At 38.7% G+C, this 23,409-nt stretch overlaps 2 protein-coding genes across 3 annotated transcripts in view; one reads left to right on the top strand and one right to left on the bottom strand.

The window, feature by feature from the left end:
- The first annotated feature begins 636 nt into the window (after window positions 1–636).
- On the top strand, window positions 637–3,476 carry SMIM15 (small integral membrane protein 15). 2 transcript variants are annotated; one of them, XM_064736380.1, is made up of 3 exons: window positions 637–655; window positions 925–980; window positions 1,682–3,476. In XM_064736380.1, the coding sequence occupies exon 3, from the start codon at window positions 1,709–1,711 to the stop codon at window positions 1,931–1,933; it is 225 nt and encodes a 74-aa protein (XP_064592450.1). In that variant the 5' UTR covers window positions 637–655; window positions 925–980; window positions 1,682–1,708; the 3' UTR covers window positions 1,934–3,476. The 2 variants fall into 2 exon arrangements, with proteins under 2 accessions (XP_064592450.1, XP_064592449.1); XM_064736379.1 differs by lacking the exon at window positions 637–655 and adding an exon at window positions 753–821.
- An 841-nt stretch (window positions 3,477–4,317) lies between these two features.
- NDUFAF2 (NADH:ubiquinone oxidoreductase complex assembly factor 2) overlaps window positions 4,318–23,409 on the bottom strand; it is a 57,334-nt gene continuing 38,242 nt past the window's right edge. Inside the window, exons 3-4 of the mRNA XM_064736377.1 lie at window positions 17,466–17,506; window positions 4,318–4,588 (exon numbers count right to left, since the gene is read on the bottom strand). Coding sequence (XP_064592447.1) covers window positions 4,331–4,588; window positions 17,466–17,506 — 299 coding nt within the window. The 3' untranslated portion in view covers window positions 4,318–4,330. The remainder of the gene's footprint in view (window positions 4,589–17,465; window positions 17,507–23,409) is intronic.

The raw sequence follows: 23,409 nt of genomic DNA, 5'->3' as shown, positions 1-23,409 counted from the left end.
AAACATATTTTTATTTGGCTGTTTTCTTCCCTTGAAATAATAAAAATATTCACATAAAAAAAGATATATGGAAGCAGATTGATGTGGTTGCATTTGCTGGTATAGCACAGATAACTGATCCTGAATTGCTCGATACAATTAGAGATTTTTCAAGATCCTCTCATGTATTAACCTAATATCCTAACCTGCACTTTTCCTTGCATTGGAAATATAACGAAGCTGTTTTTCACATGTATGTGTCTGTGCAAGGGGAAAAGGCTTGGTGCAACATACAAAGGCAAAAAATGTTTTTTTTTTTTAATTTATTTTTCAGTATGAGCATATAAAAGGCTCAGAATACACGGCGATCAGCTGATTACTCTTGCTGAGGTCAGTCCAGTGGGGAGCAGCGCAATAGCCAGCGGCTCCTGCCCGGCCATGTGTCCCCGAGCAGGGCCACAGTGCGCCCACCCGAGCGGCTCAGCAGTCCCAAAAGGCCCGGCCGGGACACACAGCTGGCATCGTGCCGAGGCACCGGCCAGGCACCCGCGGGCTGCTCCCGATCGCTCCACCCGCCGAGCGGCCGCCGCACGGAGACACCACGGGGCTCCCGGCTCCGGTGCGAGCCGCGTTCCCGCTTCCCGAGGCCACCGCACCACGCGAACGGCCCATCCGGGTACTTCGGCAACTCCCTGTCCCGGCTCGCACCTCTCCCGGCCGTTCCCGGCGCCGCTCCCGGCGGGCGGGGCCGCTCCAGCCCCGCGGCGGGCGGGCTCTGCTGGGGCGGGGCGGGCGCCTCCTTCCTGTTTCCGCTCGGGATCCCGGAGCGCGGCAGGGCCGCGGTACCGCGGGGCGGCGGCGGGCGGGGGGCGGCCCCGGCAGCGCGGCTCGGGCGGGCGGCGGGACATCGCCGTCCCCTCACGGCGCCGTGTGTTCTCTCCGCAGGGAGCTCGGCTCGCCCTTGCGCCGCTCGGCAGGCCCGGAGGTGCCCGGGGCCGCAGGTGAGGCGGTGCCGGCCGCGGCGGGGCGGGAGGCTCGCACAGAGGCGGTGGGGGCCGGGGCCGGCAGCGCTGCGGGGGTTTTGGGTGCCCCACGGCCGCCGGTTCAGTACCCAAAGCGCTGCCTGGGCTCCCCCCTGGTGAAACCTGCAGAGAGAAACCAACCGGGCTGGCTTTCCTTCACTTCCAGGAAGGAAGGTTCACAAACCGCACTCTTTTTCCGTTTAACAATACATTCTTAGTAGCGTTTCCAGCTCTGTGGGATTAAATACCAACTATTCTATAAACGCTGAACTTTAACATAGGGTCAGTGCTTTGCATTACACTTTCACATACTATGTACTGCTTTTACTTTCTAGCAAAGACGATTTTGCCCTTTAATAGTGAACGAGGACAACTTATGGTACTTAGTATCACAGAATCGGTAGGGTTGGGAGGGACCTCTGGGATCATCCAGTCCAGCCCTATTGTGAAGGCAGGGTCACCTAGAGCAGGTGACACAGGAACCTGCCGACCTCAGCTTTCTGTACCTCCAGAGGGAGACCCCATGACTTCCCTGGGTTGCCTATTCCCATGATCAGCCACCCTCAATGTAAAGTTGTTCTTTCCCACATGAAGGTGGAACTTGATGTGTTTTGTTCTTTTGTAGGTGCGCTTTTAATTTGCTGAGTACTCAGATTTTATTTTTTTTTAATGTTCTACAGGCTTTCCTCAGTAGGAGAACAGAAAAGATGTTCGATATTAAGGCTTGGGCCGAGTACATTGTGGAGTGGGCTGCCAAGGACCCCTACGGCTTTCTCACCACTGTGATCCTGGCTCTGACGCCACTGTTTGTCATCAGCGCGGCGCTGTCATGGAAGCTTGCAAAGATGATTGAGGCCCGGGAACGAGAGCTGAAGAAGAAACAGAAACGCCAGGAGAACATTGCAAAGGCCAAACGAACAAAGAAGGATTAAATGGGCAAAAATGGCCTTCCTTGTGCAAATAATCCACTTTTAAAATGAAATACTTGTACATATTGTGTTGCAACTGTCCTTTGATACTTGATCCTGTTATTTCTTGAAGTATGAAATTTAATACTTCCAGTGTAATTTTTTCCTGCTGATTTGTGTTAAAATTTGCCCAAGTGACACTTGTTAGAGTAATTAAATTTACTACTTGTATTCTAGTGCAGGTTGCTTTTCTAAATTTGCATGTTAAATTAAAAAAAAAAACCTCTTGGATGGCTTTGGAGGTAGATTTTTTTTTTCCTCTTAGCTGAGCTATGACTTAACAAGTGTCTTAAAATTATCAAGTTTAGGGGAAAATGTGAATAGTAAACTGGATTACAGAAATGCAATTTTTGGCATACCTTGAGCAGGTCTGTAGAGACAAGCTACCTGTAGCATTAGATAGCAGACATGACTGATTTCATTTAAGGTCACTGCATATGGCTGTGTGTGCCCATAGTGGCTGCTGCAGTGTCTTTGATGGTGCTGCTTGTCTGCAGAAATAACCTACCTTAGCTTTTACTTTTTCCTGAACTACAAGCCATGAACAGACTTTAACTTCAGCCCAAGTTCCAGGAAACTGATTGCTTGTTCTTTATTAGCTTCATTTCTCTTAAGCCACTCATGTTCTATAAAATACAGTACTGTTGTTTGAGCTTCCCTAACAATCACCTGAATGCTCCACCTGTAACTAATTTGGTTTTGCCTTCATAAATTCTTTATGCCTCAAAGAATAGCCATAAGTTGGGTGAGACCAAAGACCCAGGTGTCCTAGTGTTCTGGTATAGCAGACGGCTGTGCAAGGTGTTGCATGAGCTGGTGACAGTAGTTCTGATGACAGTAACCACCTGGCTACCTTTGATCTAAGACTTGTGTTTAGGTAGGATTTTTGTTCTCATGGCCCTTCAAACTCTGCTGCCTTAAAGGTTGCAAGATGCTTACATAGTCCAAAAAGTCAGGTTTGTGTTGTAAATACATCAAAATTATCTAACCTTATTTCCAATTAATCTCTTCTTAATAGACCTGATTAATTTTTCAAAGCCTAATTTTTTAATAATAGTCTGTGGTGGCCTCTACATAGTCTATTTCAAAAGAGCTTGTAGCAGTCATTAAGATTTTACATTTTGCATCAGCACAGAGTTGTGCATTCTAGCAGCTACTCTTTGATCAGGTTTAAAAATAAAACCTTAAAATAATACCATTGTTCAAATGAAGAGACCTATAGAGCTGGCTGACACCAAGGGGGATCAGAAGTGGGGAGTCTAACTGAAATTACTTTTAAGTAAATTTGAAGTTGATCCCCTTTCAATTTTGTTGGTGAAAGCAAGCATTATTGGAATATGACATTTGGGCATTTTATAAATATGTGAGATTAAGTCTCCATGTTTTGTATGAAGTGTTGTCAAATATGTATGTGTTCTACCTTTGATACCTACATAGCTTGAAACACAGGGAGGAAAACTGATGAGGGATACACTCCATAAATAAATTTGATACTTTTTGAAAAAAATTGTGTCGTGTTCATTTTTATTTGAAGTTCTCAAACATAATCTCTAAGCAAATAATCTGCACATTTTATGTAGCTTAACTATGGCCAAAATGATCTCATCATCTAGGGAAGTCCATGGATACACAAGGAATAAAAACTAGTATTTTTTTTTAATATTCAAGACAGTCCCTTGTTCCAGACCTAGTGTTATTTTCCAGCAGCTTTATCAAGTACTTCTAGCTTCTATTATAGCATTTATATGTATTTTAACTGGTTTTACCCTGTAGAAATTGCTGTCTGCAAATCAAACATTCAAATATGTTGACTGTTTTAAAATCAAACATTCAAATATGTTGATTATTTTAAGTTCCAAGAACGTCTCTATGATGAGTACAGTGCGTAATCAGTGTAGTGTCATAGTGTTTCCTGTTAATGAAATCAACTTTTCCGTCTGCTTGCCAGCGGAAAGCATGCTGGCACTGCCAAGGGATTTATTCTGAAGAGATGTCTTAGCAAAGGCTTGGGAAAATGTAAGTGTACAGACAACAATTCTTACATCAAGAACAGTTTTAAAACTAAATTAGTCTTCAAGGAAAAAAGCAATTTAGACTTAAAGAAAACTTAGTCTTTTAAAAATGAATTCAAGAGTAACTGATGAGCAACAACTATCAAAACCAAACTTAGTAACACACCATTTTTCACAAAACCCAAACACCTCAACAATACTTTGTCATGATCAAGCCTATTTGAATAGTTCTGCAAAAGTAACTCAAACTGCTTTAATACTACTTTATTGTAGTACTCTTGTATATAACAGCTGTGTATGTCATGTGTTAAAATATTAATCCATTAACAGTACCTGTCCATTAAATTGTTCATTTATTTTGACTACTACCACTGCCTGGTGGCATCCAGGCACCTGGCTGGAAGGTATTTGCAGTGCTCGTGGGGTCTTGTGAGGGCTCCTTCTTTCCATAGTAAGGGGCAGATGCGTGGCCTTTAACCTGAGTATGACTTGGTTCAGCAACAAGTCCTTCCTCATACTCCTTGGCCTGAAGCAGCTTGTCCTTTTCAGATACATCCTTGACTTTCTGCTTCATTTCTTCTCTATAACTTTCATTCCTAAGAATCTCCTGAAAACACAGCAGAAAGATAATTAAGTCAAAAGCAAATGCAATATACAATGTTTCAATAAAGCATTTTAAACAGCCGTTTATTTTCTTAATTTTATAACCCACATTTGCAATTATTAAAGTAAAATAAAATGTGGCAAAATTGTTGGTTTTGCACAACTGCAAATTCAACCCTAACTGTATTGTGTCCACTTCACTATTCTATTGGAGCAAAAAGAAGAAATTAAGAAATTAAATACATCAACAAATGTGAAAGCACATTAAAACTAATTGCATTGTTTCCTATGTAGGAGTTGATACTTACAGATATTTATCATTTGCATCTGTTCCTGTAATTCACTATGCCTGTGGTGTTAGGTACCTGTGCCTCAGGGCACAGTTTTGGGAGAAACAGATGTGCAACCACTGGGGTCTTGCTTCTGCAAGACTACAAAAGAAATAACTAAAATCACAAAATCACAGGTTGGTCAAGTTGGAAGATAGCGCAGTAGGTCATTTGATCCAAGTTCATTCAACCTCCATGCTCCAGCAGGGTTATCCCAGAGCACATGGCATAGGATTGAGTCCAGGTGCTGCTTGATTACTTCCAGTGAGAGAGACTCCTTAACCTCTCTGGTTAATCTGTTCCAGTGCTCAGTAACCCCATAGTAACATATTCATATAAAGGTGGAACTTCCTGGGCATAGGTGTCTGTCCATTGCCTCTTGTTCTATTGCCTGGCACCACTGAGCAGAGCCTGAATCCATCCTCTTGACACCCTCCCATCAGACACTGATAGACATTGATCATGTCCCCTCTCAGTCATCTCTCCTCAGCTTTTCTGGGTAGAAGGGGTGCTCCAGTCCCCTAACCAACTTCATTGCCCTCTGCTGGACCTGCTCCAGCAGCTCCATGTCTCTGCTGTCCTGAGGAGCCCAGAACTGGACACAGCACTCCAGGTGAGGCCTCAGCAGGGCTGAGTAGAGGGGCAGGATCACGTCCCTCCACCTGCTGGCAATGCTCTTCCCAATGCCCCCAGGTTACCATTGGCCTTCTTGGCCACCAGGACACACTGCTGGCTCATGGAGAGCTTGTCCACCAGGACCCCCAGGTCCTTCTCACAGAGCTGCTCCCCAGCAGGGCAGCCCCAGCCTGTGCTGGTGCCTGGGGTTGCTGCTCCCCATGTGCAGGACCCTGCACTTGCCCTTGCTGAATTTCACAAGGTTCCTCTCTGCCCACCTCTCCAAGCTGTTGAGGTCCTCTGAAGGGCTGCACAGCCCTCTGGGGCATCAGCCATTGCTCCCAGCTCTGCATCCTCAGCAGACCTGCTCAGGAGGCATCTGTCCCTTCACCCGAGTCACTGGTGAGTAACTTAAACAGTCCTGGGCCTGTATTGAACCCTGGGGAATGGCAGCAGTGACTGCATCCAGCCAGGCCCTGGGCCAGTGACTGCATCCAGCCAGACCCTGGGCCAGTGACTGCATCCAGCCAGGCCCTGGGCCAGTGACTGCATCCAGCCAGACCCTGGGCCAGTGACTGCATCCAGCCAGACCCTGGGCCAGTGATTACAACACTGGATTCTGCCATTCAGCCAGTTCTCAATCCACCTCACTGTCCACTCATCCAGTCCATAAATCTTGAGTTTTCCTACAAGAATGCTGAGAGAGACAGTATCAAAAGCCTTGCTGAAGTCAAGGTTCCACTGCTCTCCCTTCCACCATCCAGCTAGTTGTTTCATCATAAAAGTCAATCAGGCTGGTCAAGCATGATATCTGCAGTGAATCCATGGTGACTATTCCTGATCACCTTCCAGTTATCCATGTGGATAGATATGGCCTCTAGAATTAAGAAAAAGCCCGAATTCCTTTCTCTATACCAGTACACTCCTCTGTGAACAAGAGACCGTTTTTATTCTTTTAGACCATTTTATTATTTTATTATTTTAGAGACCTGATATTATTTTAGGAATTTAGGTGCTAAAATACATGGGGTACTGCCAAGAGTTTAAATAGCAACTAAGAACACCTAAGAATGCTTAAAAGAAAGTAATGAAAGAAAACCTTATGTAGGGGGTTGACCATGGCTGAATGCCAGATGCCCACCAGAGCTTGTCACATCCCTCCACAGCTGGATGCGGGGAGAAAATATAGTGAAGAGTTCACAAGTTAAGAACTATAAGATATCATGCACCGAATGCCATCACAAGCAAAACAGACTCAATCCTGTTGCAGAATGATGATAAATAAAATTAAATCTTAAAATCACCTCCCCCCTACCCCTTCCTTCTTCCCAGCTTTGTCTCCTCCCCGTAGCAAGTGCAGGGAGACAGGGAATGGGAGTTATGGTCAGTTGGGACCTCCATGGCTGCAGGGCCACAGCTGCCTCACCATGGTCTGCACCAGGGGCTGCAGGGGAGCCTCAGCCCTGGTGCCTGGAGCACCTCCTGCCTTTCCTTTCTCCCTGACCTCAGTGTCTGCAGGGCTGTTCCTCTCATGTATTCTCCACCTACACAAAAATTCCACAAAAAATTTTTAAGTCTTTTAAATATGTAATGAGAGAGGCATTACCACCATTTCTGATGGGCCCAGCCTTGACCAGAGGCATGTCCTCTTGCAACTGGCTAGGACTGTCTCTTCCAGACATGGAGGAAACTTCTGGCAGCTTCTCACAGAAGCCATCCCTGTAGCTGCCCTGCTACCAAAACCTGGTCTATACACCTTATCTTAGAGGTACCATGGAAAGCAACCCCTTTTCTTAGTTCTTAGTTGCTTCTGTACTTAAATTCACAGAGAGCAGAGGCAGAACCCTTTGCTTACAAATGGAAACTGAATGGAAATACACAAGTAATACACAAATGACACAAACTGAGAAGGGGTGAAAAATCTGACATGCTCAAATAGAAATATTGCCAAGCATTACAAGATTAAATTTTCATCAGGCAGTATAGCAAAACTTCTTTGTGGCATCTCTCAATTCTATTCTTGTTTACCACATGCCTATCTAAATCCACCACAACCTTACTGATTTCCATGGGATTACTCCTATGGTACTTGTGATATACCCCTACTAAGAAACAAGTAAAGCAAACACCTTTGTGATAACTGAAGGCTCTATCATTGTCTCTGGTAAAACCATGAGAAGTAATTTATTAAAAGACAAATACAACCTACTTATTATGAACAGCTATTAATTTAAAATCTCTTCAAGTGATTACTTCAACACAAAGTTATCTTAATCAGGTAAGAGCAGCTGTAACTAAACATCAAATGCTCCAAGTCCACTTTAAATGTTGATATATAATTGTTCTCTGGTTTTCAGACTCAAATAAAGCTCTTTTAATCAGCTTTCTGTGGACGAAGTATAATTGTGATAGAGTAAAATGAAAAACTGGATCTCAAACAAACCCTATGAGAAATGATTCTTATTAGCAATTGCAAAAAAACAAACAAAAAAAAAAAAAAAAAAAAAACCCAAACTGAAGTGACTTATTCAGAATTTTCTGTACAATTTACCAGGATACATTTTTTCTACTACAAAATGTACATATCCATTTTTGGCATTAAACTCATGCCACTAACACATACACTGAAATCACTGGGTTCCTGTGCTCAAGGTAAAGAAAATATTAATTGGAAATATTAGGTCAATTGGCATGTTAGAAAACCTGGGTCAAATACATTCTCACTTTGAGATTCCACTGCTAACCAATCCTTTACTGTCTGATTTGCTATAAAAAGTAATGGAGGGCTAAAAGTTAGTTTATTTGTGGGTTTTTTCTTTATTTTTTTGTTTATGTTACATTGTCAGGTTCAAAACATTTATATTCTCTCCTTCAAGATGAATCACAGTATTTTTTAAGATAGCTATCTTTACTAAAACCGCCCCCCAGTAAGTTTTCTGCTAAAATCTAAGTACATAAACACGTAATGTGCTCTGACCATTAAGCAAAGTACAAAATCTTTCTATCCAACCCAGAGAACACATAACCTATCAGATAGCTGCCGGTTTTAAAGGATTAGCTGGTTTTTCCAACACTCTCTTTTTGTACAAATAAATTATATAAGCTCTTTGAACCAGCAATTCTCAGGAAATACATGGCATCTCAAGAGTATCAGAAATGTCCTCCACCAGTTTTACTAAAAGAAAATTCTAAAAAACAAAAAAATGCCTTAAGATATCCAGCCACATTTTAAAGCAGTTGAACTCCCTATGTGCAGATGTTCACTTTGAAATGTATCAGCTCCCAGCATACAGAACAGGATACACATGATATGCCAAGAGCTGCGTTCAACTACATGTTCTACAGCTAATTTTTAGGTGGAAAGTAAAACAAGACATTTTATGACTGCAGGTTGTCCAGCTTTGGTGATTATTTTAAGTTGTATGAAGTTTTTAACACTTCTAACTTTTGGAGCTGCATGTCTTTTCTCCTTAGGTGGACAGAGTTTAAGAAAGTGCTGTCTAAGGTTTCCTTGAAGAACATTATTATTAAGGAAATACCAAAGTGGCCGTTTGTGGAGTTTGAGGCAGCTGTTTTTCATCCACAAAACTGCTGACTTCTGCATAATCTGACATCTTAGTATTGGTAACAGCTGCATGATCAAAGAATGAAAGATAGCATGCTCCTAGGAGCAACACAAGCTGAAGACATGTTGCTGTCTTCCAAGGGTGTTTCTGCAAAAGGCATTGGGCTGTATTTCCTGCCACCAGCATGAAATTTTCACTTCTGTTGCAAGCTATATTTTTCGAAGCTCTGACATAACTCCAGCAACTGAGTTGTATCACAAAGTATCCTCTGTGGCATGGAAACTGCATTCACCTCCACTCCATACAAGCAGAAAAATCTACACAAAGGATTTTGGATGTCTACCTTACTGTACAGGAAGATCTGCTTGGTAGGGTAAATATTTGCAATGCAGCAGTTTTTTGCTCTTAAAGACTCCCATATTGTCACTCCTTTCCCCTTCCTGAATAAATGAGTAGCTTTACAGAATGAATAAAATGAGTTTCTCTTGGAAGGAAGATGTCATGAATACAAAAGAGGGTTCTTTAGACACACTCACTCCTTCATGTGGAGTCTGGCTCAGCAGTGACCAGTCTTTGCTGAACAGTTCTTGCTATTCTTCTCCACAGGCAGATGGTGGTATTGAACCCTTTCTGTCCTGCAGCACCTGCTGAACCCCAAACCCTGAGGAACCAGTTCTCCCCTCTCCATGTGTCCCTCAGCCCTTAAGCTAGTCACAGTCACATCAGCACCTGCCTCCCACAAAACATGTTCCAACTCCTGGGCACAAAGTGTGAACAGAGCTCTAAGGATGCAGGTAAATGCAGATAGGCAGTACCAATGTACAGGCTCTAAGGGGCAGGGTTTAAGGGGTATTTTAACAGATTGGCACTTTCCAGAAGGTTTTGTAAACCTTCTGGAAAGTGCCAATCTGTTAAAATACCCCTTAAAACCTTACCTAACCCTTTAATTACAAGAGTTTTATGTATCATTAATTTTGAGAAAAATGTCACTTCTTTTTTCAGATGCATTTGTATTTTGATTATGTTAGAAATAAATAGTTTCTTTATGTTGTCTTAGAAACTATTTCTACTTCCCAGGTTACCATAATTTGAAATACTCCTGATTTCTCTTGATTTGCATCTCGTTGGCTAGTTACTATTTGATGCCAGAACTGAGAAACAGCTGGACAGATTTTCTAAACTGTAGACAGTGCAATTCATTGAATAGTCGCATTTTGTGCATAGTTTGAATATTTTATGTTTAATCATGAATTAATTTGAACTTAGAACACTGCCTGTTAAAAATTCATACCTGTAGGTTAAAAAAATTGAAAAAAATAACAAATGGGATGAAAAAATTGTTTTGGCAGAGTATTAGAGAAATTGATGTAAGACAATTTAACATGTCAGAATTTTTCTTCATTATCAAATTAACTGAAACTCAGGCAAAATCCTAGAAGTTAAGCTGAGTCACTATTTTTTAGAATGTCACCACAAACAATTAAATTAAACTACATTTTCCAGTTTGCAAGTTAAGTGGCAAGATGACATAATTGGCTATTACATCATATTTCAAGAGTAGGAGGCAGAGAGACGACCTCATCTTTGGGAAGCACTGAATGTTCTGATCCAGGGCAGGTCTTGATATCTCAGCAACACAAGCCCAGCAGTACCAGCTTGGGAATGAGAAATAACGTGGTAAATGAAAAGCTGTCACTCATGGCAAAAACATATGAGCAGTTTGAAATAGAAAAGCTTATCTGGATTAGACAAAATAGTTATTTAAATCAAACAGTGACTCAACTGACTGCTAATTTTGTAAAGAACATGCACTAAATATCCTTGATCCATCAACAAACAACATTAATCAAATCAATTTAAGATTTGTTTTATGCAGGTTCAGTTTTTGAGCAAATCTCTGATCAGTTCAATATTTAGTTTTACATGCAGAGCTAATACCACATTTACTACCATGCTAAGTCAGTTAAATATTAATCATAACTACAGAATCTCTGGCATGAGCTGACATAGTTTCTAGGGCACCACAGTGTAATACACTTGTGTTTGGCAAAAACATGTCGAGGCAAAAGGAAGAGACACCGGACTGTAAAGCATATCACCAACACATGGAGACAGTAGGGGTTTGTGCCTGAATTATTTTTACACTTCTGCAAAAGTATTTATCCAGAACTACACATATATTCAAGGTTACAGATGAGAGTTTGTAGAAGCAGCAAGAAACACAAATTAGCCTGGCACCACTGCACTCTGCCCTGAATAAAGGACAACACATAGCTCTGATCTCCACAGAGCAAACAAGGAACTGTAGCTGTGACTCAGTTGCTATTTGGTCCTTGATTTCCCTAGTCTACATATGATGTAATTTGTACCAGCCCTTTTCCTGGTACGCTTCCCTTTGCCCTGCACCCCCACTCAGCTGTGCTGTCAGCCAGTGCTCCATGCACTCCTTCCCACATGGACAGGAGCAGAAAAGCAGCAGCAGCTCTTTCCTCTGCCACCTTGGAATTCGCAGCATGGGCAAACTAGAAGCAATGGGACAAACTGGTGCCCCAATACTCCTCTGTGGAGGTTGGGCAAGCAGTTATATTACTTGAAGAGAAAGTAAAAGTGAACAAGAGGCAAAAATCCAAAAGATGATGGCTTCTGCAAATGCTCAATTATTTTTTTTCATTGATTTCTATGACTACTCCCTTCTATTTAATGTCTTCGTAGCTCAGTTCTTTATATTGTCAAATTTTATTGCCCTTTTGCACCAAATAATAATAATCCTCCCTGGAATCATGCATAATTTACTATGCAAAATGCTATTTAGTGCAACCTAAGTTATTGAATATGGCCCAAATCCTGGTTGTGATTCTGGACAACAATGATGGGAAATATTTTGCTTGGAGACATGTTTATCCCTGTGCTTTTAAAATATTTTTTCCTTGAATCTGTTAATCATACTACAGCTTTTGGTGGCTTCAGAAGTAAATTACTCATGCGCTAAACCCCAATCTCTATGTAAGAATGTACAATCTCCATATCAGTGTTCTCTTTTTACAACTTCTCAACTGAAGCACCTGAAAGCAGACAGAGGCAAAACTATAACATGCAATCCCAACAGGGTCAAACAAAGCATTTTTCTAAACTGCATTCCATCCTCCTTAAAGGAATGTAAATTCTGTGTAAACTACTCTACATGAATGAATCTGCTTTTGATCATATCATCTTTCAAATAAGCAATACTTATGATCAAACAAATGGGAAGAGTGGATTTATTGTGGGAACTAAACAGAATTTAATTTTAATGTAATTATTTGGGGGTAGATAGGAAGAAACATTATGCTTATTACAACTCACTGAAGTATGTTTTTTCCACACTTGACAAGGAGTTTGCCAAAACGGATAATTATGGATACCCCAGAAACAGTTTGAAAGAATACAGTCATCATCACATTAGGTTTTTTAGCATTTCACCTTCTATCCAACTGTGCAATTCAGAACTCACTGAATTTTATTACTGTATAACAAGTACATGCTGCATGAGAAAAGCTGCCGTTTATTGTAGTTTTCAATTTCAGCCTATTTTCAGGATCTTGATGCTAATTGAAGGAACATGCAATTCTACTCTACTTCCCATTAAATACTAATGTAACACGCACATACAGAGCAACAGAGAGGTTTCAGTTCAAACTGAGATTTGTGGCTGTGCAGCCCTGTGTGTGCTACAGAGGAAGCACTTTCTAGATCGACAGGGAAGTGTTATCTGTGTACACAAAGATATGTTACTATATGTTACTATAACATATACCATAGCGTATGTTACTATGGGTTCACACCTACCACTTTCAGGATACCATGCTGGTGAGTTCAGAGATAAACCACATTTCCCTCCACACCACTTTCTCTCAGGATTGCCATAATTGCAAGCTTCCTCATTTAGTTTTCTGACACCCCAACAATGTCTGTAATTTTATTTCTGTCTCCATTCTACAGACATGGCCTTAAATAATGCCAGGTTTCTCAGATACCCTTGAACTTCAGGACACTGTCAGAAGTAGTGTGTAACTAGAAGATCTGTTGTGGGAGAAAATAAAAGTTAGATTTCTAAATATATATCAAAATATATCTTGTGTTATAGATGGCAGAATTCTTTAAAAGCCTCTACAATTCTGATTCTCTCTGAAATAAGAAAAAAAAAAATCACATAGAAGTTAGGCACAGAAAGGTCTGAAGAGAGGTTTTCTCCTTGTCTTCATGAGCATCTTTTCATTCCTTTCCAAACAAGATGTGAAAAATCCAAAATATAAAGACAGGTTTAAATTTCTGTAGCCAGAAGGAAAAGTGGGGGTAGGGGAATACGCAAGACAGCACTTTTACATTTAACTAGGAAATTTTTGCATGAGCTATACAGAAGGTGGTCTGTGGCTCAAAGAGTGGAAGGGAATAGCCTCTTACAGAAATAATTTCCATGGATGGAACATCCTTTCTGTAAAACAACTGCTATATTCCAAAACTACTTTTGTTAATAAATTCTAACAAAATTAAAGCTCAGCAGGTGAACTAATACACATGCAAAGTGAAAAATTATTAAATCTGCTTCCACAAAATAGCATTTGATTAAAATGATTTTAATATTAGTAGCCTTTAAAACATTCTCATTAATTTCAAACTTTAAGGTCCTTAGACAGTGACATATTTCCTATTTGTCAAAACACTTACTACATACATCTAGTTTCCTATAAACATAATAAAGAAAGTTATTAGTCAACTTAGTTATTAATAATTATTTAATTATATATAATTATAATTAAATTACATTTTAACCAGCTTAACTTAGTTAGTTAAACTAGTTAAAATATAATTTAGAGCTGCACAGGAATCAAGGTAATCGTTTTCCTCAGACAACCATATATGATCATACTCAATATACATATAAAAGGACAGATGACAGGATGCTACAGTACTGCAAAAATATTTGTATTCAAGCTCAGATTCTCACTGTTATTAAGGAGTATATACACACATACTGTAGACATGCTCAAATAGGACAAAGGTCTGATCCAGACCAGAATACCAACTGAGATTCCCTGATTACCATAGGAACAGAGTATGTTTAAGCAGAACATCAGAAACAACATGATCTGCACTAATTTGTCAAGTTATCACCCTTATCATAACAAAGCTGAGACTTGGCATATTTCAAGCTGTAAAAAAATCAAAAGACAACCAGCTGCTAACCAGTATCCCAGAAAATTATTTTAAAAACCAAGGCTTCCAGCATTAACATTCCTTATGTATGTGGCCAAGTTAGGAATAATGAAAGTGATGAGCAGCATTCATGAATTTTGTCTAGCCAGACAGAGAAGGCCAAGTGACTTCCTTCAAAAATGGGGAAAAAGGGATGGGCACATAAGGAGGAAAGAAACCATTAGGGATGTGGTATAATTAACACTGCACAAGATGACTTGGAGTATTCTTCCATAAAAAAAAAACTTAAACAAACCAGGAGAGAGAAACTAAAGAGACAGTTAAAACAACCTCTTCTGAGCAAAAGTGAAAACTTTATAATGAAAACAAGCAAACAAACAAAAAAAAAATCAGGTGTTTGTGGAAAAAAGAATGGCTTAATTACAAAACATTATCAAGTCTCAAGAAAATCACCAGCAGATTTAGCTTGATGTCATGACCCAATTATTCTGACCACTGTCAGGGAGGAACAACTCACATTTGTTCTCACTTAAATGACTGGCATGTCCTCATGATTATGAGTGACATTTTGTTAGCCTACACTGTTTACCAAACCATTGGTTCCCAACATGTGGTCATCAGTGTGATCAGTATGATCCAACTGCTTTGTAAAGCTGTAACTCTGCAATATTTTCAATTAAAAATTCATCATGAAACCTGGTAACTAGAGTAGTTGAGCAATCTCTATTATCAATAGCCAAGAGCTAATAAAAGAAAATACAAATAAAAAAATCCCATATATATGATTCAAAAGGGGCATGGTAGACTAACAGAGGTGGAATAGAAATTGTAATAAGTTTAACATATGTCATTTGATATAAGAAAGAAAAAAAATGACAGACAAAGGACAGGAAAGAGAGGAAAACAATTCAAAAAAGTATTTTCACAGACTGCAAAGGTAGGAACATAGGCACAGCTCCAGAAACTTATGCTTTAGGTTGTTGTTGGGTTGTTACAATAAGATGATGAGAGCAAAATGTCATTAAAGCAAAAACATAAAATCTGTGGGCTTTACATCCTTTTTCAGAAATAGTCTGGTCTCATGAGAAATACACAAAAGAACAAAGATTTGTTATACAGGATTTCAACATGGAATATGCCACAAATTTCTCTTGTTTCATAGCTGTCAAACAGCAGCTTATTATACCATCTTTACTGTCAAAAGGGGAACATAATATGGAATAGCAGCCAGTAAGGTTTATGTAGCTAAAACACTAAATCAAATCAGCCCTACAAATATGGACCAAACATTATGCTATATGTACTTCACTACTATAATTATATTAAGATGTAAGGATTTGTGTCACTTTCAAATTAGGAGAAAAATAGATCATATATAGCGCCCCAAACTATTCTCCATAATAGAGAAACAAATTATGCTTTACTATCACATATTAAAAATATTACTGGAGCACTCTTCAAAATATTAGGAAGAATTTTTAACATAGTTATATTTTAACTACTTTTTCTTACACAGGAAAAAAATCATTTAGAGATTACTTTCTCTAGTAATTAGTAAAGTAATAGTAAAAAAGTTAACTATTTTTAAATTCCTAGTTTATCATTTCTGCTCTGTGATATGGTCAATGCACAGCCCTGCAGGTGAAGTACCTAGCTGCTAAATTATTTCTCAGATCTATTACCCCATGAAACTAAAAATATAAGAAGTCCTGTAACTCTAAACGCGCCATTAGTCACAGCAATCTTTCACTCTCTATAAATTGCTTTTTCTGGAAGGTAAAATATTTAGAACACTCTTGTTCCACAATTCTCTCACCTGTGAAGACTTCTTGCTCCCTATTTCAAAAATGAACCAACATCTCTAGCACCAGAAGGAGTTTTATTGCATGAAGTCCAAACCCAAGGCTGCCTGTCTTGGAGAAGATTTACCTCGGGACAACTATCAGAGCAGCCCGGCTCACAGAAATGATAGAACAAAAGACACATAACACTTCCCATCTTCAAACATCACAATAAGTGGTAATTTTAACAACAAAAGTTGTTTGCATATAGTTGGTGTAAGCCGGAAGTAATTAAAATTAGGTCAGTCCAAACTTAGACGGAGCAACTGTTGTAGTATCAGTTCCATGGCTCTACATAAGTAACTAGATTAGGGAGGGAAGGGAAAAAATTTAAAAATTAAAAAAAAAAAAAAAAAAAACAATACACATTTACTACTTCCCTGAATAGGTTTAAGGATAAATTTAACTTAAACTTCTTTCATTCATGGATGTCTTACTGTCTCTATAGCTTCAGTAGCAAGTGTGAAAGAGGGGCAGACAGAATTAGTTGAAAAGCTGTATGTTGTGTAGGAGCTTGTTTCAATGACAAGCTTCCTCAGGTCATCTCAGCTCACAGGCAGTTAGGACAACTTTTCACAGGCCAGGATGTTACAGAAGATCGCAGTGACCAAATGGCTGGATATGCCAACATATCTTCAGGGATCCGAACTTGACACAGTTACTCCTGATGCAAGTCAAGTATCTGCCTCCTTGGGTGTAATTTTGAATCTTCTGCAGCAAACTGTGTCTCCTCTCTCATTCCTAGCTGGTGCTTAGCACCTTATAATAGAAATGTTGGGCAAGTCATGTGCGTGTGTGCATGCATCTGCATGCACAGATCAGCAGACTTGTTTTTAAACTCCTTACAGCATAAAAGACACTAGGGGACATTCCTCTGCTTTCTCTTATGGAAAAAGACATATTTCCCTGTAGCATTAACACTGTAAAATGCTAGTGCAATTGGTTTTCTTGTTTTGATGACTCCACTGCCAGTTGGGATTGAAACCCACATTTTAGTATCAACTACCACGAAAAAAAACTTACATTAATTAAAAAGCCATAGCAGTAATTTAGGAATTTTTTCAATTGAAGAGACTTTTCAATGGTTATGATCATCTTAAAGAACCTATGTATACCATCTTAAAAGAATTCATACAGAGAATGACTAAAGAATAATGGAGTTTGTTTTACTTTTTGCTAAGGGTTAGATATGTAGTCAGTGTGCATTTTTATCAATTAGGCAAGGAACATACTAAATTCTCCCCCATAAGTGGCAGATTACTGCACCGATGAGTCCACTATAAACTAATTATGGTAGTTTCATTTCACCAATTGAAAATTTTAACATTTCATCTCACCTCAATTGTGGGTGGATCTTCTCTCTTTTTTCTTATCCATGCTGAAAAAAAATAAAAATCAAATGGATTATTTCAAAGATCAAAAACAGTATTAAAACTCAAAATTATTATCAATTTGTAACAAAAAGTAAGTATTTACGAAAAATTACACTAGAATTCACCACAACCTGGCAAACCTGTCATTTCCCAAAATGTAGGCACAAGATGTTATTTCCTGTTTCAATACTTGCTCTTCAGAGAAGGGAGAGGTGGGGGATGGTGTCACCTCTATGTAGAGACATTTGGCACGGTTTACATAGCACCTTGGCTGTCAAAACACGGCTTAAAGAGCAGGGCTTATGGCACAGGCTTATTGTTGAACTTGCAATACAGAGATGAGGTACACCCTAAGAAAATGACAAGCTGACTAATGGAAAGAACTGCCTTAGACCACTCTGGTGAAAAAGGATTCCTGTACATGCTTCAGACATTCTTAAAGCTGAAAAATTTTTATGTTACTACCAGGTAGAATTCAGGTATGAAAGGTTCAGCCCCAGATCTGAGTGAGGGACTGCAGAGCCTGGACTGAATACATCATGTGGCTCTGTGGGATTGCTCACTGCCAGGAGGGGCGGGTACTGTGAGTGGGAGAAGGATTCGCTGGAAAAGACAGCAGAGGAATGAAGGAATGAAAGCAGAGGCAATGAAAGGTGTCCTGTTGCTCAGGGTTTCTGAATGAGATCCACGGATATTTGCCTACTCCTGTCACTATCACTGCTGTTAGCTGGGATGTCAGGAGGCATCAATCCAGACACCACATCACAGACACTGACAGGTCTCACTTTGTCAATGAATTAAGAGAGAGAGCTCCAACTATTACAGACATTATTTAGAGGAATGACCTGACACCACTTTTTAGAAATACCACTACTGTGGCATTTTTTCATGGCTTTTGAATCTACACATTTGTCTTTTCTGCACATATTTTTCAAATTAATTAGAAGCAGAATGCAAGCAGCCAGTAATGAACAGAATGACAAACATAAGGAAAGCCACTTCCAAGTGCAGAGATACAGAAAAATGTTATTTCATATGTTTGTTTAGGTAATCAACATTTTTGTTACTATACTTGAAAATTAGAGCAAAAATAACATTTTGCTATAACACACTCAAATTCCTGGCCTCACCTGTTGCCATCTGGCCTCACCTGTTGCCATCTATAAAATACAGAAATGCTTTAAGAACTAAATATTACGTATTTTAATTTTCTAATACCATCTGTGCTGTATTTTGAAGGGAACCAGGGAATTATTTAGGCAAGTCTAAGACACTAAAACCTGCACAGTCATAACATAATCTCATTTCTCAAAAAGCAACTACATAGAAGGTGAAACACTAACACCAGCAGCAGTATGCAACTGGTTTTAGGGAGAATAGGTTCCAATTAACATAAGAACAAATGGAGATGAAATGGTAGAACAGCTTGGAATTTATCCAGGATGGCAAGGCCAACAGCCTTGGTTAATGGTAAAGTTTAATGGTAAAATACCTGCAAAGATATGAAGCAAGGTAATACTTTTGGTTCTTGTCTATCAGATGCCACTTCTGAAGACATGTACTTTTAAATATCTTTCTCAGACTACTTTTCTTAAAAGCAGTCCCTGTCATCTCTTCTCAGCATTCCTAACAAATAAATAGGTCCAAATCTATTGTCCTTGTGGAGAAGTGACAGAGCTATAAAGAGTTAGCATCACACGTTCTGCAAGTTTTATGTCAGTGGAAAGAAAAACAGCCCAATAATGTAATTCAAAATACATCTACGTGACTTTCTATTAAAACTATAGAACTATATAACTTTTTGTATGCATCTGTAGTAGCACTTACAAACATTTAAATTCTACTAGGACTTCAAACTGCAAAATCTGGTAAGATGAAAGACTAGACTGAGATTGTCACTTCTCAGCTGGCAGCCTTGCATACGCTCTGTAACAAAACCAACTTGAATATTGAAGAAAATCTTATCACATAAGCATTTCCTCCAGAAGGAAGTTACCTTTGTCCATTCTCAGCAACAGTTTCAGATTACTGAAATACTTGGCAACATCATTCAGAAAAAATGTAAAAAGCAGCAGAGATTTCAGATACAGCAAAGTGTGTATACTAAACACTAATCAATAAAACATACAGCTGGAGGAAGGCAAAAATACTAGTTCAAAATGTCTCATAAAAAGGAAAGCATAAATCATCAAAATTTAACAGATTACTTTCAACGAAATATCATCTACTTTGCCATGCCTTGCTTCTGACCTATGGAAGGATAGTACCACTGTTTTCTATCCCACAGCTATCAACATGTAAAAATTGCTTTACTTTATTTGAAATTGCCTGTATTTTCTTAAAACACCAGCTGCATTTTAATTTCAGATCATTATAATAACTGATCCTCAAAGAAAAAATTTGAAATAAAAATTAAGCTGCAGCCAAAAAGTACTGCTGAAATATAAACAGTACAATAGATTTTCTTTCAAGACGACTTGTGAGTTTTAGCAGTTTTTTGACTAATGATTTTCAGATGAATGAAATACTTCTAGTAAATTATTTTATAATTTAATTATCTACCTCATTTTAAAAGCTGCAAACAAAACAGTGAAGGGTAACACAATCACATATGTCCTGTGAACAAAGGCCGTGAAATAAGGACCACTCCACAATACATTTTCATTCATTAACTGAACTCAGTACCAACACTCAAAAGCAAAGAAACAAACGTCAATTTAGGAAGAGTTTTCGTATCAAACATTCCATAATAGAACTGCATCTATTTAGATACATAAATAATGCACACAGTTTTAACACTGTGCTCTTTTTCTTTCCAGTTATAACAACACTTGAATACTTGGTTTTATTTGAGCTATTAACCTTTCTGTTTTCTAATAAATGTCAGGGGTACAAATCTTTTTCAGCTTAATGGTACATAAAACTTGTTGGCACAAATATTGATACCATTTTCTGAATTACTACAAGTACATTAATTTTAATATTTCTCATGAACTGCATAAGAAAGTCATTATTAAATGAAAGATTTCTTCACTGCCATGTAGCTGAGGGAGGAATATAGTATGAAAACTTACTAAAATCTTTGTAAATCCATAAGATGAATTTAGTTAGACTTAACGTTATCACACTTGTCTGTGCAAATCCACTTCTCAAATATTCTTCATAAAGCTCAAGAAGAAATATGAGCTTAAAAGCAAAGAAAACATCATCTGATTTCAGTATATTTTAGCACACTGCAGTTTAGCATCCACTAGTTTGATCAGTCTTTCAAAAGAAACACATTTTACTAATAATTCACCTGACCACTTAATCTTTGGGGCTAAGAATGGGAGGATTCTTAATTCACACCAGTTTTTATGTTGTCTTTGAGATAGGAGAATTTTTAAAAGCCTTTAAAATCCCTGACTTTTAAGTTATCGATAAAATTTTGAGCACCCAACACACAGTTCAAAAAAAGCACCAACACCTCATAACTCAGGTGTAAGAGAAATTCATGGTAGCATAGGGAGAATGAAGGTGTACAAAAATATAACCGATTTCCTACTGAGTTAGCACTACATTTAACAAAATTCAAGTAAATAATATGTTGAAGTTATATATTTTGCATTCTCTTTATGTATCTGCATACATCCAGATACAAAATATATATATCTGTGTATACAGTTGAGTAAAGAAAAAGTTATTGTACCTTTCTTAATGATCTGCATTACACCTTCAGTGAATGCACTTTTAAATTACTCAACAGCTTTATACTATAGTCAAATATTTGTTCATGGAAACAAGGTAGGTAGCTAGGTGCTATATTACATTACATTTGAACAATGTATGCACACATATATATACTTAATTAAAAGTTGACAGTTATAGCTGGGAAAAAGTTTTTCATTACATTCCCATTCCCCAAGCTAACAAAACAAAATGCCTTCACCATTGTCAGCCAAGATATTTTAAACCTGGCACAGAAGGTAAAATGTATGTACTGAGTGCAACCACAACATCCCCCCTGCACACCAAAGGTTTAGCAAAATGAATCATTGTCCCCATTTAAAACTGCTGCTTCTAATTTTATCTGGATGTACTCATGTTAATTCTACCTTTGTCTAAAAGGAATTTGGCAAGTAAGCTGGACATTTCCTACCTTGAAATGTTTGCATTCTTTCATCAGCACTCATTTGCATTCTTATTAGTATGCATGAAATTTTCATTGAACTTTAAGTCTCCTACTGGTAGATAACACACTGCAATGGCCATAGAAAGTGAACGTGCAAATTAAGACTCCCATTAATCACTAAATGTTACCAAGAAAAAGAAAAGAGACATTATGAGTAGATGGCAATAAAATGCTGTAAGAAGCACATCTTCTCCGAATCTCTGTGGTATGTAAAATTTCAGATGTCCCCTCATGAGCACTACTGACATGTCTTGAGGAAGTAAATCACACATATTTGAGTAGGTGAACATTCAGAACTAAAATACAGACATGTTATCTGTTGTGTGCATCCATACTGCCTAAGAAATAGTAGGCACTCACACTCTGAAGTAAAATATAAGGGACTTCACTGAAACAAAACCAGGCAATATTAGTATTATTATTGTATACAAATATTGGTATATGGATTGCATTCTAAATTTAAAACTAGAGCACAAGAGGGAATACGCTTTTGGATTTTTAAAATTAAAATTAAAGGTGTACAAAGAACTAACACTGAGGACAACACAAGGGATTCTGTTTTAGCTTTACAGAAGCCTTAATGTACATTTCAGAACTTTTAATAATATTCAGAGGTCTGAGAATGTAGATAATTCAATCCTCCAGAGCACTGAAAACTAACATCTTTAGTATAAAATTTCCAGATGAGTCTTTCAGGAGTAAACCCTTGGCCTTGTATTCACTAAACTCCCAGGATCAGTACACAAACAACCTCTCCAGAGTCGAAGAAACAGCTTGCACAGGTTGAGTCTGTGATCTAGATTATGCTTTATAGCTTTCTACTTGGTCTCCTTTACTTTATTACATGTTTAAAACTTGATAAACACACTACCAGAATCAGTTCCTTATGTTACCAGCTGTCCAAGTTGCATGTCTTAGGTACAGAATGAGATTTAACTTGTCCCCTCTTCCAATTTCTCTACAGCCTGTTCCCACTCCTTACACTATCCTTTGTCCCTGGTTTCATGTAAGCTCTCCTCAGAAAAGTGATACCTGTAAGTATTTCCAGGGATGGTACTTTCATTAATTTTGGTCATAAGAGGTTTCTTTTGCTAGTCATACAGTCAGTCGTACAGTTGTGCAGGGTAACAAAGAAAGGGAAAGGGTGCTGGAATGACTGCTTTTAAATGAGGTGGCCATTTAGAACTCTCCACAAGTAAAAAAAAAGTAAAAAACCCTGAGTCCTGGCAGGACAAAGACAGTACAGGTAAAAGCAGCTCTCTCCAGGTCTCAAGAAAAGGAGGAGATAAGGCAACACACTCTTCAGCACAGTCCTAAAAGTGAAAAGCCTGAGAGGAATAGGAAGGACAGCCAGCCAAAACTTAAGCAGAGGCCGTGGATATCAAAGTACATACACAGAGTTTGGAGAAAAGGCACCTGGAGATGTAAGTGTGTGTCCAGCAGAGTCCAAGAGCAAAGAGAGAACATAGCAGGAAATACTAAATAAGATTCTAACCTTATATTTATCTTTTACTGTTCAGAGGAAACAGCAAGTATTTTAGAACTCCTTCAGCAAAGTCTCAGGCTATTTGCTGGAATGGTCAGCATCCATAATAGCATGAATTACAACGTGAACACCCACAGAAAAAATGTACTGGGATATTTTCAAGCATCTGGACAGAAGACACACAGTGAAAGTTCAGCACAGGTCCTGTGGGCCTGGGAAACTTCTAGACCAATGTTAAAGAGGAAAAAATT

This window comes from Zonotrichia leucophrys, chromosome Z (assembly GCF_028769735.1).
Source record: "Zonotrichia leucophrys gambelii isolate GWCS_2022_RI chromosome Z, RI_Zleu_2.0, whole genome shotgun sequence".
Classification (NCBI taxonomy): Eukaryota; Metazoa; Chordata; class Aves; order Passeriformes; family Passerellidae; genus Zonotrichia; species Zonotrichia leucophrys.
The sequence above is the reverse complement of the archived record's forward strand: the minus strand, read 5'-3'. Positions and strand labels throughout refer to the sequence as shown.